The sequence below is a fragment of the Vitis vinifera genome, chromosome 5 (genome assembly GCF_030704535.1).
Source record: "Vitis vinifera cultivar Pinot Noir 40024 chromosome 5, ASM3070453v1".
NCBI lineage: Eukaryota > Viridiplantae > Streptophyta > Magnoliopsida > Vitales > Vitaceae > Vitis > Vitis vinifera.
In genome coordinates this window covers 16,076,873-16,090,367 of record NC_081809.1, presented here as the reverse complement: position 1 = coordinate 16,090,367, position 13,495 = coordinate 16,076,873, and the positions used below count along the sequence as shown (strand labels likewise).

The 13,495-nt window shown below is 34.5% G+C and overlaps 1 protein-coding gene across 1 annotated transcript; it reads right to left on the bottom strand.

The window, feature by feature from the left end:
* Positions 1-630: 630 nt before the first annotated feature.
* LOC100852733 (small ubiquitin-related modifier 2) lies at positions 631-4,313 on the bottom strand. Its single transcript, XM_010652040.3, has 3 exons — positions 4,116-4,313; positions 1,359-1,508; positions 631-1,036 (listed from the first exon to the last, which is right to left on the bottom strand). Exons 1-3 carry the CDS (start codon positions 4,176-4,178, stop codon positions 965-967), a joined length of 285 nt encoding a protein of 94 aa, XP_010650342.1. The 5' UTR covers positions 4,179-4,313; the 3' UTR covers positions 631-964.
* Positions 4,314-13,495: the final 9,182 nt, after the last annotated feature.

The window sequence follows — 13,495 nt, the reverse complement described above, 5'->3', positions numbered from 1 at the left end:
TCATAGAATATGTATATCTAAGGATAAAATAATATCTTAAAATATTTATTTCCTATCCAATAACATATGATATTCTAACACACACACACACACACACACACACATATATATATATACCTTATCTTATGCTAAACCCCCAATCAAACATAGCCTAAATCTTTTCATATTATTGAAAACAATGATAAGGGTGTTTGGTAAATGAATTTAATAACTAATATGATTTGATAATTTAATTTAAATTATTAAACATATTAAGTATATTTGATAAAATATTACAACTTAGAATTAAAAAATAATGATTTGGTATGATTTAATGACTTAAAAAACAATTAAACTTTAAATTATCATTTAAGTCATCAAGCACTTATCAAGCTATTAAATATTAAGTTTATGGATGCCACCCTACTTTGTGATAAAAGCCCATATTTCTTATAGTGGATCATCATCCATTTGTTTCAAATGTGTTGTTTCTATTAAAGAGTATGATATGAATATCGCATATGTTAATTGAAGAATGCATAAATCATATATTTATCATATGATAAGCTGAAATCATGATTCGATCATTGAATCGTGACTTGATAAATTTTCTGGTCCAATGATCGGTTTAGTTATAAAGACATTGGTATCTCAAGGCACCAATATTGTAAGTCTCTACAATGCATGTGCGGTTTCAAATTACAATCCAAATGCTTGTAAAGCTCAATCCACTCATTTCCATCGAGTGTTTAACTGCTCACTGGCTAAATGCTTTCAGGTTTCAACAAGCAAAGATATCAACAGCAGAATCCACCTATCTGTTTTGCATATTGACAGGAAAAAAAGATCATCATCAAGCAAGTATGCTGGCTAAGTTTAAAACATGACATTGCGTAAAATTTGTTTCTTAGGCAAATTCCAGGAGAAAGCAAAGAGCCCACTTTCTCATTGATCTTTTACCATCTACCTATTTTTCTGTATGCAGTCAGAATGCCCTGCAGCCACCTCCCATCTGGTGCGTCAAGGCATCAATTTCATCGCCGTCTTCCATACCAAGCTACACATTCAAATCGAGACCAGAGATGAGAATCGCCATATTAAATAAGTGGTATTATATACATTAGAATGCCACATGTCCATGGAGAAATGGCCGAATAATATCGACATTTATCCCAAGCACATCCACAACCTATAAAAATGCAGAGGTCACAAGCATGGCATGAATGAGCAGGGAGACCAGAAGCTGAAAGGGTAACTTCCTTGTACTTGCCCATGTGTTCACTGAATTCCTAAATTCATGTCTCCTGAATTTTAAATAAGTTTCGTCGAGATTTAGGTGTGAGAATGTGTAGTAAATATTGCAAAGTTGAGAAAAATACTTGCTCGGGAGTTTGTTTTGCAGTCACACGGTTACCATTGTAGACGAACTGCATAGTTTTGTAATCAATATTTATTTGCTGACAATACGCAACCAAGAGCCTCTGTAATGGGGTAGAGCGATTGATCCTGAAATACAGCTGACGCCCGTCCTAATAACACAGAAAAGGATGAGAATAGAGGGCATATCACTGAAACATATTTTTATCATGAGAGATCATGAGATGACCATATGCATATCTGAAGCTTAACAAGTAAAGTAAACCTAAGATATAGAGACACACATATAGATGCCTCTATACTAATAAAAGCAATGAAGGCAATAATTTTTATTAACAAAAAAAGAAAATTTAAGAGTAAATTACAAAAAACCGATCAAAATAATTCAAACGTGCTTATCATGTAATTTTCTCCATCTCTATTTTTAATACAAAAGGATCCACATTACTTCACAAACATTTTTTTGGTCCAAGTTAAGACATGGGTAAAAGCACATGAGTAATCTTTGTAATTTACATAAGTAATAATTTTTTGAACAAAATCTTTTAAGTGCTAATCCATAAATCACTTAATTGATTCTCGATATTTTTAAGTATGTTTTCTAAAACTTTGCAAAATACTTTATTTGTGTGAAGAACAAGCTTTCAAGCATTAAAAAACACTTCTCTCTTCAAGTGACTCTCCAATGAGTTCTTAGATCCAATTTGGATGATTGTTGAGAAGTCAAAAACATTTTTCCTTTTTTTTTTTTTTAAAAGCTCATCAATAGTTTCTATACCTGTTTGGCTAACTGTCCAAAAAAGCTTATAACTTAAAAAGGAGCTTAATATGGATGTTAGGAAAATATTACTTTTCATAGAAACTTAATTTTGGCTTATGCAAGAAGTTTTATCATGTATAATGTTTAAAACGATGTTGACTTCAACTTTAGTTTCCAATAAAAGCAAAAAACCGTAAGCTATCCCAAACAAGACCCCTAGAATGTCAAGGTCACAATTAATATCCAAGCATATTCATAAATTGTGAGAAAAAAAAGTCAAAAATTATTTATGGAAAATTTGGGTTAAGATGCTTTCAACTTTTGAAACAAATAACTACAAAAACCTTCAAAGTTTAATATATATTAATCTTTAATCATAGAGCATGAAAATTAATTAGGATGTTCTATTCATATTTTATTTTGTTTATAGTGTTTTCGCAAGAAAATCCTATGTAAAAATATAATATTTAATTTCTACTCTGTGCTTCTAATCAATCCATAGTTATATAAGATGAAAAAAAGACGTAAGGCGCAAAGGCTTCATTAAGGCCTAGGCATAAGGCGCAACTCAAGCCATGTCAATATTCTAAGATACTGTAAATCTCGATATGCAATTACTCATCATATAGTCATGTCATCAAATATGATCCAAAATTCCAAACCACGTAACAAAAAAATCAAGATTCCAAACATGTAAAAGAAACATCTAATAAAAACTAATAAAATAACGAAAAAATTTAATATAGACAATAACAAACATGGACCCGGTGCACATCTAACAAAAACTAATACAATTGTAAGAAAATTCGACATATACAAGAAAAGGAAAGAGATAATATGTGAATCCCCAACAAGACACGCACCTTGGCCATAGTACAACTGAAGAGTCTTGATGGCCCAATGCCTCATTTTATCTCTCCCAAGTCTTAAAGCCCAATCGAATATCTAATATGACCTTACTATTAATGTTATGAATGATAAAGGCGATTGGGCAATGAAGTAAAATGGCTTATAAAAGCAAATTACATGATGCTTTACCTTGAACCTAAAAGTCATATCCCATACATCTTTCAAACACAACCTCATCATGAAATCATGGTAAAATATATTCTTAGGCTTCTCAGAATTTGTCAATGTTTTCCAATTAACTCTGAAATCATGGAATAATTCCGAATCCCAAAATTTTCACTGTGGTCCCAATTCTAGTTCCTGGTCACAATTTTAGAGGCAAAAGACAGTGTCCAGAGTCCAGTTCAATTCATAAATAGTGAAAATGATTGATCCTGGGTTGGCTTTCAACAGCACTTCTGTCATGGAGGAGCTGCTGTAATCTAAACTGAAGAGGGGCTGCAAGTTTCAGAGACATGTAAGTGATAGAGATTAACTTGAAGGTTGATATAAATATGACAGAAACGGATGGGGTGAGGGTGGAGCTGTTTCCTTAAGGTTTTGGGGTTGTTTTTGGGCATGCCTCAACATCAATCAAAGTATACCGGCGGCCATTAACACCAAACAGCCAATCCAAAGTACAAAAAATTTCTTTAAAATGCCCCTATGTTTGCATTAAATCGCCTCCTGTAGCAATTTCCAAAATAAATCATTTTCCTTTACCCAACTATTCATTCAGATCCTCTTTTAATCCACATTTTTTCCAACTGAAAATTCGCGCCAACCTTTTACCAGACTAATTTGTTCCAAACAAGTCATTCTTCACAAGACATAAACCAAAGCCACAGGTGTACCTGTGTCCTACTCAAAGCCCTCAGACGTTGTTATCTCCTTTTTACAGAAAGAAACCCAAAGCAGGTGTATGAACAAGAAACTATGAGAGATGGTCAACATGGTAGAAGCATAGATGCTACTGAAGTCAAACAACTAGCACCAAACAAACATTTCATGGTAACAAAACCAAAACAAAATCACACAAAACCCATATCTGAAAACCAAAGGGAGCTTGAAAATCAAAGAAATGTGGACAAAAGAAAGCAATAAGGTGCACCTGACTCTTCACTTTGACTTCGATAGTGGACTGATCCAGGGGCCTCTTGGCTGGTTGAGGCATTTTGAGTGCTGTGGTGTGGTGCTTCCCTGCAAACTTTGCAGTGTGGGAAAGAGCAGAGAGCAGAGAGCAGAGAGCAGAGAGCTGAGAGAAAGTAAAGGAGGTGAGCAAGTGACAGTGAGACAGTAGCAGTTTCAAATTTCCTTGTGACAGCAGAATGCACTAATTTGGCCTGTAATACTTTCTTTTTTAATTAATTTTTGGGCCTTGCATGGATGCCATGTCTGGAAATGATTACAAGTTTAAAAAAATTTTTGTCTTTATTTTTTCTATTTTTAGGTGTCTTTTTTACCAGTTATACACCATGGGACCCATTACACAGGAGGTAACATCAATACGATTTGAAATTTTCATTATAAATACTAATTTTTAAGTAACACAAGTCATCTCTCTCTCTCTCTCTCTCTCTTTCTTTTTCAAAATAGATAGAAAGGGGAAAAAGAAAACTATTTCCAAAATAAAAATCCTTTTTTACCTCCCTTTAAACATTTTTTCTATAAAACTATCTAACTATACGTTGCAAGGAAAATTAATATTTCTTTTGTGCTATAAATTTAGAAGGATAAATATATTAGAATCTTTTTATTTAATAATGAGAATACAAATTTAATTTAAAAACAGTTTGACAATAAAAAATTGTTTTTTATTTTATATTCTTAATAACAAAAAACAGAATATTTCTATATAATATCTTTGAGTTGTTTTTTTTATTATTTTCACTTATTTTTTTATAACAGTTTTAAAAAATAATTATACAAATATATAAAATAATTAAAAATAAAATATTAGATATAAAAATTATTTTCAAAAATATTAAAAATATGTTAAAAATATTTTAAGTTTCCAAAAAAACTTTTGTTTTACAAAAATTAAATAACAGTTTTCAAAAATAGTTTTTTTAAAACTATGTTTCAAAATTGTTTTCCAAAGCAGTTACCAACAAGCCCTTAATTATTTATTTATCTATTTTTAGTTTTTTTTATTAGCAAAAGGTATTTCCAAACTCCCACTATAAAATCAATAACATGTTGGAGAATCACAAATAATACAAAATGATTATAAAAACTAAAACACGTCAAAATCTCACGTTAAATCTATAAGATAATATTAGTGGAAGACGTATCTAAATTCATTGAGATTATGTACTTGGATCGTGCCTTCCACATCTGAAACAAGTATTACAACCTCAAAATCACTCACTAATGGAATGTAAATAATAAGTAATTTTTTATATCTCTTGTTGTTTAGACTAGAGACCATAAGCCTATTTATACCCCTTATTATTTTATTTTTATTTATTGGCCTGTTACTAATAAATAAAATAAAATTGGTCTCTACACATTTCCAAAATAAAAATCCTTTTTTACCTCTCTTTAAACATTTTTTCTATAAAACTATCTAACTATATGTTGTGATGAAAATTAATATTTCTTTTGTGCTATAAATTTAGAAGGATAAATATATTAAAAAAGTTTTCTTTTTCAATTTAAGATTCATCCTTTTATTTAATAATGAGAATAAAAATTTAATTTAAAAATAGTTTGATAATAAAAAACTGTTTTTTATTTTCTATTCTTAATAACAAAAAAAAAAAAAAAACAGAATATTTCCAAATAATATCTTTGAGTTGTTTTTTTTTATTGTTTTCACTTGTTTTCTAATAACAGTTTTAAGAAATAATTATACAAACATGTTAAATAATTAAAAATAAAATGCTAGATATAAAAATTATTTTTAAAAATATTAAAAATATGTTCAAAACATTTCCAAAAAAACTTTTGTTTTACAAAAATCAAATAATTGTTTTCAAAAATAGTTTTTTAAAAACTATGTTTTAGAATTGTTTTCGAAAGCGGTTACCAACAAGCCCTTAATTTATTTATGGTTTTTTTTTTTAGTTTTTTTATTAGCAAAAAGTAGTTCCAAACGCCTATTATAAAATCAATAACATGTTGGAGAATCACAAATCATACAAAATGATTATAAAAACTAATCCTCTAGACAATAAACACGTCAGAATCTCATGTTAAATCTATAAGATAATACTAGTGAAAGACGTATCTAAATTCATTGAGATTATGTACTTGGATCATATCTTCCATGTCTGAAATAAGTATTGCAACCTCAAAATCACTCACTGATAGAATGTAAATAATAAATAATTTTTTATATCTCTTATCGTTTAGACTAGGGACCATAAGCCTATTGATACCCCTTATTATTTTATTTTATTTATTGGCCTATTACTAATAAATAAAATAAAATTGGTCTCTACACATTGCAAAGCTCATACAATCAATCTATATATATAAAGATGCTTTAAAGATCCATCATTAACTTAATTGATAAAATTTATTTAGACCTAAAAAATAAGATAACTTAATGTACAATGTGTTAATATATAGGGCTCATAATCACCAAAATATCCAACAGAACATGCATGAAATATGATCATTGGTGTTCCATTTTCAACCAAAATAAAAACAATTTAAAAAGGTCAAGAAACAAAAAGTAAAATATATTTTGAGAGAAGAAAGGGTAGTGAAAGACAAAAAAAATTTAATAGAGAAAATGATCTAGATATATAACTTCAACCTACTTTGAAAAGGGAAAAATTTAATCATTTAAAAAGTTTTCATTGTGACACACTGTAGACCCCTCTTTGGCTGCAGGAGAATGAGCTGGGCATTTTTTGTAAAAGTGGGGGACGACCTCTCCATGAGTGCTCAAAGCTACATGGGACGTGTGGCAAGAACACACCACCACCTCGCCATGGTGGTGGTTGAGATGAGACTTTTTCTGAATGAAAAACAGAGGAGTGGATAGGGGAGCAGAGAGCTGGTGGAAGCTGAAGGGTGAGTTGTTTTTAGGGGGAGAAAAAGAGGAGGACTGTCGACGGGTGAGTAGATATCTAAGGGATTGAGAGAGAGAGGTGGAATGAAGGGGAGTATCTTTGCATTCTTTTGGGGTAAAGGAAAGAGTGTTGGAAGACGTGCAGAGCCTGCTAGAGAGGAGATCTTGCTAATCCATGGGAAGGAAAACAGAGCTTGATGCCAAGCAACTCTTTGCTTGAGAGGAGCTTTCCAAGTATGACTACTGTAGCTTATTGTTTCTCATTTTTACGCTACTTTACTCACATTTTCAGCTGGTTTTTCTGAGCATTGTATTTGCTAGTTGGTGTGGACATAAAGGGCACTCGTTTGCTTGCTAGATCTATTCTTCATATGCATACTCTGTTTTGGCTTTATATTTTAGTATCTTTGTTTTTCTCTGGTAAATACCTGATGCACTGATCTTTCCCTAAGTTTGATATATAAAAATCATGCTTTTGTCTCATATGGATTCCATCTGCTCCTAGTTTTTTTATCAATCTATGAAACAGAGCTAAGATTCTTTGATGCTTGGTTATTTGTTCATTTATGCTTTGCCTCTGTTTCTGTTCTTCCCTGTATTACTTTGTTTCTGGTATCTCTGGGTGAGGATACAATAGCTATGGTTAGGCAACCATTGAGAGGTCTTCGTACACTTGGTATCCGTCACCATTTGGTTGGCATGTCGGAGAAGTATTGCATGGGACCAACAAGATATGGTAAGACATTTCCAGCTTTAGAGTGATATCTTCGCTTTCTTCTTGAGTACCAGAATTGGTGGATTGGGGATTTGATCACTAACGAGAATGGTGAGTATTTTGGGTTGAATGAGGGTCCTTCGAGAGTTTATAGATCATGACCACTTGATTTTGAAGTTGAGGATGTGGGTGTTATAAATCTTCATAGATGCATGGAAGTGAAACCCAAATGTTGGCTTCTAAGTGGAAAGACCGATTCTGGAGAGTTTATTCCTTAGTAATGCAATAAAAATAAAATTGGGGAAATGGGTTTCAGTATGGAAGGAAAACCGAAATGGGGAGTAGAGTTCAAACCATGAAGTATAGAAAGCCCTGACGTAGTTGTTAGAAATGAGCATAAAGTTCAACCCGGTTCTGCATTCTTCATACAGTTCATAATGTGTTATCTGCATGGGAACATGGAATGCGGAAAAGGTTTACCACTATGGCAAGAAGATAGGTGGAGAAGCACTCACTAGAAATCGTCGCAGCGTTTGATCAAGAAGCAACAGCTTCAGTCATGGCCAGACTTGCCATCCATCGAGCGGAGACGTGTTATGCTCGAGATGTCATCAGATGGCTGGATAATGAATCGATCCATTTTGCTTCCAAGTTTAGGAACTGCACACAAGAAGATCCATGTTCCTTTCACCTATCAGCCAACTTCTCCTTGTACCCACATCCCATGTACCATTTAAGGAGGTCTTTTTTTTTTTTTTTTTTTTTTTTTTTGCTGTACGTAGTACCAATTTGGGTGGCGGTGATGATCGGTCTGGAGATTGGGTGGTCATGGAGGCCACGGTGGACTGACCTGGTCTACCTTGGCTCTCGGATCAAGTTTTGCTTCCTTTGGACGGCACTGTCTGGGTTCGGGGTTTGCCGCCTCTAGTTGGCTTTCATAGTGCTATCCACGTTCTCGGTTAGTAGGACAATTTGGTCCAATTTTAAAGTAAAGAGGAAATGGGATTTGAGGATTATGTTTGCTTATGGGGAGATTCTGTCGTCGCACACGACACTGATGATGTCGATGGTGCTGTGTCACAGCGTGGCAAACTCGTTTTTTTCTGGTGTGTTTGGGATTTAGCCTCATTGTGATGTATGATGCGACTAGAGTGAGGAGACATTCTAGAATGCAAGCTGAGGTACTCAATATGATCGTTGAGAACTTGTTTAAAGGGCATCCCATCAGTCAAAGAAAACTCAAGGAATTTCTCGGCCACACTCCATCGCAGGTTCTCGTTGGAGCTGTGCTGGGTATCATGATTACATGTATCTATTGTCAAGGTTGCTTGGTTGCAACCTAATCCACCGCTCTTATAGAAATTAGCTAGGAGGAATTCTGGGCGGGATGAGAAGGAAAACCCAATTCCAAAATGAAGACCATTAATGATGTGAAATAAGCTAGCTATTGGAAGTAGTCTTCTAGACAATCATAACAGCTCCAAAATATGTCTGCATTGGCAGGCTCAGAGCTCGTGGATCAAAGCAGCCATTTTGCACCTAGGCCCATACTTTGCATGGCCACCTTGGCATGCAATCCCACTCCCACATCTCATCATTTTTAATTCTTCATGTTTTGATATCAAACTTTAATTTTTCAAATTTTCAATTTTCAAAATTTTTTTTTTAAAACTTTCATTTTCAAATAATTTTCCAAAATTTCAATTTTTAAATTTAATTTTCAAGATTTCAGTTTTCAAATAATTTCCAAAACTCCAATTTTTAAGTTTAATTTTCAAAACTTTAATTTTCAAATTTGATTTTCAAAACTTCAATTTTCAAATAATTGTCAAAACTTCAATTTCTAAATTTAATTTTCAAAATTCTAAATTTCAAAACTTCAATCTTCATATTTAATTTTTAAAACTTCAGTTTTCAAATTTAATTTTAAAAACTTCCATTTTCAAATAATTTTTCAAAATTTCAATTTTTAAATTTAATTTTAAGATTTCAATTTTCAAAATCTAGTTTTCCTTCAAATAATTCTAATTTCACTCCAGTTTTCAAATATATTTTAATTTTACCACTTTTTATCATTCGTTACAACTTTAGGTCACTAAAAATCCCATTTTTAAATAAACTTGCTACATTTCATTTCAGGTAAGCACTTTCACAAATTTTCTTTGATTTTAAAATAAATTTTCATTTTCCTTGATTTTTTAAATAAGTATGAATTTGATTTTCATAATTCTAAAACAATGGAATTTATGGGATTAATTCATGCAAAAAATCAACTGGGTTTTGGTGGGGGCCCTGCATATGAGTTTTATCTTATGTTTGTCAACTGTTATAGTTAATGAATATTGCTTGATCTTTGTCTTGTTTTTTGATATGCATGTGATAATTTTATTATTGTGCACAAACCCTATTTCATGATAACGCTTTATTACCTACTACCAAGGTACGCTCTCACTCTCACTTTGTTTATTATTTCATTATCATGACTTGCTTTTGACCCATCATCATTTTGGTATCCATTGATCTCCTAGTTAATTGTCATGCTTGTTTCACCTTATTTAGTAAAGACTCATTTTTAGGGGCTTAGAGGGGTGCTATGGTCTTTACCGTACCTTCCCAATAAGTAACCTGACCCCTGAACCCAGGTTTGGTTTTTCACAGATCGTCTTTTCCAAATAAGGAGTCACACTTAGGGTTTTCTTTCTTATTTTGTTTTCCCTTAAAAAAAAAAATAATAAAACAAAATAAGTGGTGACTCCAAGTCTTTTATGAAAATCATATATTTTCACCAAGTAAATAAAAAAAAAAAAACGAGTTTCAAGTGGGAATGCATCGTGCGAAAATGCGGGGTCCACAAAATGGTGACTCCATTGGGGAAATTTATAGGGTCAAGCTTGAATTTAAGATGATGCAAATATGGTGTTTGATTAGTCGATTGATGGATTCTTTCCCTTTGTGTTTCTCTATGCTTGAGTGATCATAGCACATTGAGGATTTTGATGTGATGATTTTCCATGTTTGATTGCTATATCCATTTGGGACATTGACATGCTGATGATGTTGATTGATTCTCTTGCTTGTCTTAGCATATTGATTCTGCTTTTGCCATGATTATCCTACTCATTTTGACATGTATGCTCATATTGCTATATATCTTGTTTGTCTTAGTGTTGGTTATCTTGCTTGTATATTATCTTGATCATATTTGAGCATGTTATCCTTGTTGCTATTCGTTTTGATTGTCATATTCTCATTTAGCTTGTGTGTAGACATGGATGATATACTTGTGCTTTGTTTGACTGCTTATTGCATGACTACTCTTCTCCTGTGTGACTGTGTGTTGCTTGTCTGTGTGGGTTGCACATCTATCCTTTTACCTCCACCCCCCTTAATTTCGGTCATCTCCTTCATTTCAGTTCTTACATTTGCAAGTGTGAGGTCTTGTGTGTGTTTGTTTCTCTGACCGAGTTAGTGGTTAGGAGTAGGGTCTAGCAACGGGCTATATCGATGTTTGGGAGCATTCTGGAGGAGGTGGACATATTGACACTGATTTGAGTTCGATCTTTGAAGACCTGTATAGCCTAGAGCTAGGTTTCATGGATATTTGTGTGACTAGTGTGTTTCATTTTCTACTTTAGTTTCATAGGATTTTCGGATGTACCCATACCACTCACTGTGCACTTTAGTTGACTATTGAGTGCTGAGAGTTGCAAGAACTTTCACTATAGGAAACTCCCTGGGATGTCGAGGTAGTGCATGTGTGGAGGTAATGACCACCTTGCATGGAAGCGTCTCATCTCTTCGGAGGCGTGTAGAAGGTTGCGTACCACCATAGGGTATGATTGCTTCTACTAGGGATCCTTTAAAGTCCACATTTTTTTTTAGAGTCACCTTAACCTTATAAGTTGAGCCTTAGATCATTCGATTAGGATTTCCTTTCCTACATGTGGGTGCATTTATGGGTCTTCAGAGCCGGGTTAGTAGTGATAGGTTTAGTTACCTTCGCAGTAGTCTCTTATGTATTTACTCAGAATTGGATATCAGTTTCAATACTTCCAGGTTACCTTTTTATATAGTTGATAAAAATTCCTTGTAGAGTTTCCCTTACACTGTATTTTATCTAGTATTTCCACTATTGTAAGAGTATTGATACATTCGATCTGGGTTCAGCTTCTTGGATCAGAGTTAGAGGTAGATTGATCAGAGTGTCAGACCAGTTAGATCAGACAGATATGGATTCGCAGGTGGTTACAATGATCAATTCGCTGTTGCTATGGCTTCGATCTAGGAGGCCATAACTAGTCTTGGTCAAAGAATAGATGAGCAGCATGCCCAACAGGTCCCAGTTCAGGAGAGTGCCTAGTTTGATACTACAGTACCACCACTCCTTCCACCCGATCAGTCAGCACCACAACCTATACCTTTCACTATGCATAGTTAGACCGAGGTTACCTCACCTCCAGTCACATTGCCTATCCCGACCTCAGAGGACACACATGCACGTATGGATAGACTTGAGCATAGGTTGGGGCAGATGAGGGCTTCAGACGGAGCTATTACTTAGGAGGATTTTGATGGAGCACCAGTGGCCAGTTTACTGGCCAAGTTTAGGATGCTTGAGATTGAGAGATACACGGGCATTGGCTATCCTCGCATCCATTTGAGGCTTTACAGTACAGTTATGAGGGCCCATGGACTAGATGAGGTCCAAATGGTTATGCTTTTCCCTATGTCCTTTTGTGGTGCAACACAGCCTTGGTTTGCTCCATTGGATGTATCACACCGCCAGACTTGGGATAACTTGGCCGAGGAGCTCTTGAGATAATTTGCATTTAATTTTGTCATTGATGTTTTTAAGAGAGAGTTAAAGGCTTTGAGGTAGAGGTTAGAGGAGTTAGTCATCTCATTTATCTTCTGTTGGAGGGAAAAGATTTCACAGGTTATTGATCGTCCTTCAAAGAAGGATCAGATTAGTATGACCATGAGGAGCTTGCAACCTCGATTTGCTAGGCACTTGATGGGATTTCCTTGTACAAATTTTAGAACTTTGGTACAAGCTTTATACTGTATAGAGGAGGGCATAACTAGAGGATTATGGTCCAAGTATTCCCCTATTGACTCTAAGGGAAAGAAGCCTTTAGGAGGACAGAGACCAAGAGATGCGGGTACTATCAGTTCAGCAGGGTTGAGACCTCCTAGACGCTATCAAACAGTTGGACAGACTTTTGGATTCTACTACCCCCCACCACCTCATGTGCAGTATAGGCCACCTGCTCCCTCCAAACCCATGACTCTCACTTATTTACATCCAATCTTACAACCTGTTTTCACTGCACAAGTCTCAGAGAGACCTCCCACTTTATACCCTCGGCCCCGAGTCCCACAGACTACAATTCCTTTTGTGTAGAAACCGACATGATAGTTCTCCCAGCTAGGTATGCCTTTGAGCCGAGCTTTCTAGAAGCTCATGGAGGGTGGTTTGTTGACTCAATTAGCTACTAGGCATGTACCCCAACCCGTGCCACCTCACTTCAAGATGGATTTACATTGTTCTTACCATCAGGGTCTAGGGCATGACACAGACCATTGCGCTGCTTTGAGGCACACCATCCAAGACTTGATAGATTAGGGTTTGGTTCACTTGGTCAGCCAAGTGTAACCACTAACCCTCTGCCTGCTCATACTTCACATGCAGTCCTTCCGCCAACTGATGGTATACATTTCATAGATTTCACTAAGCCTGATGATTGCATTC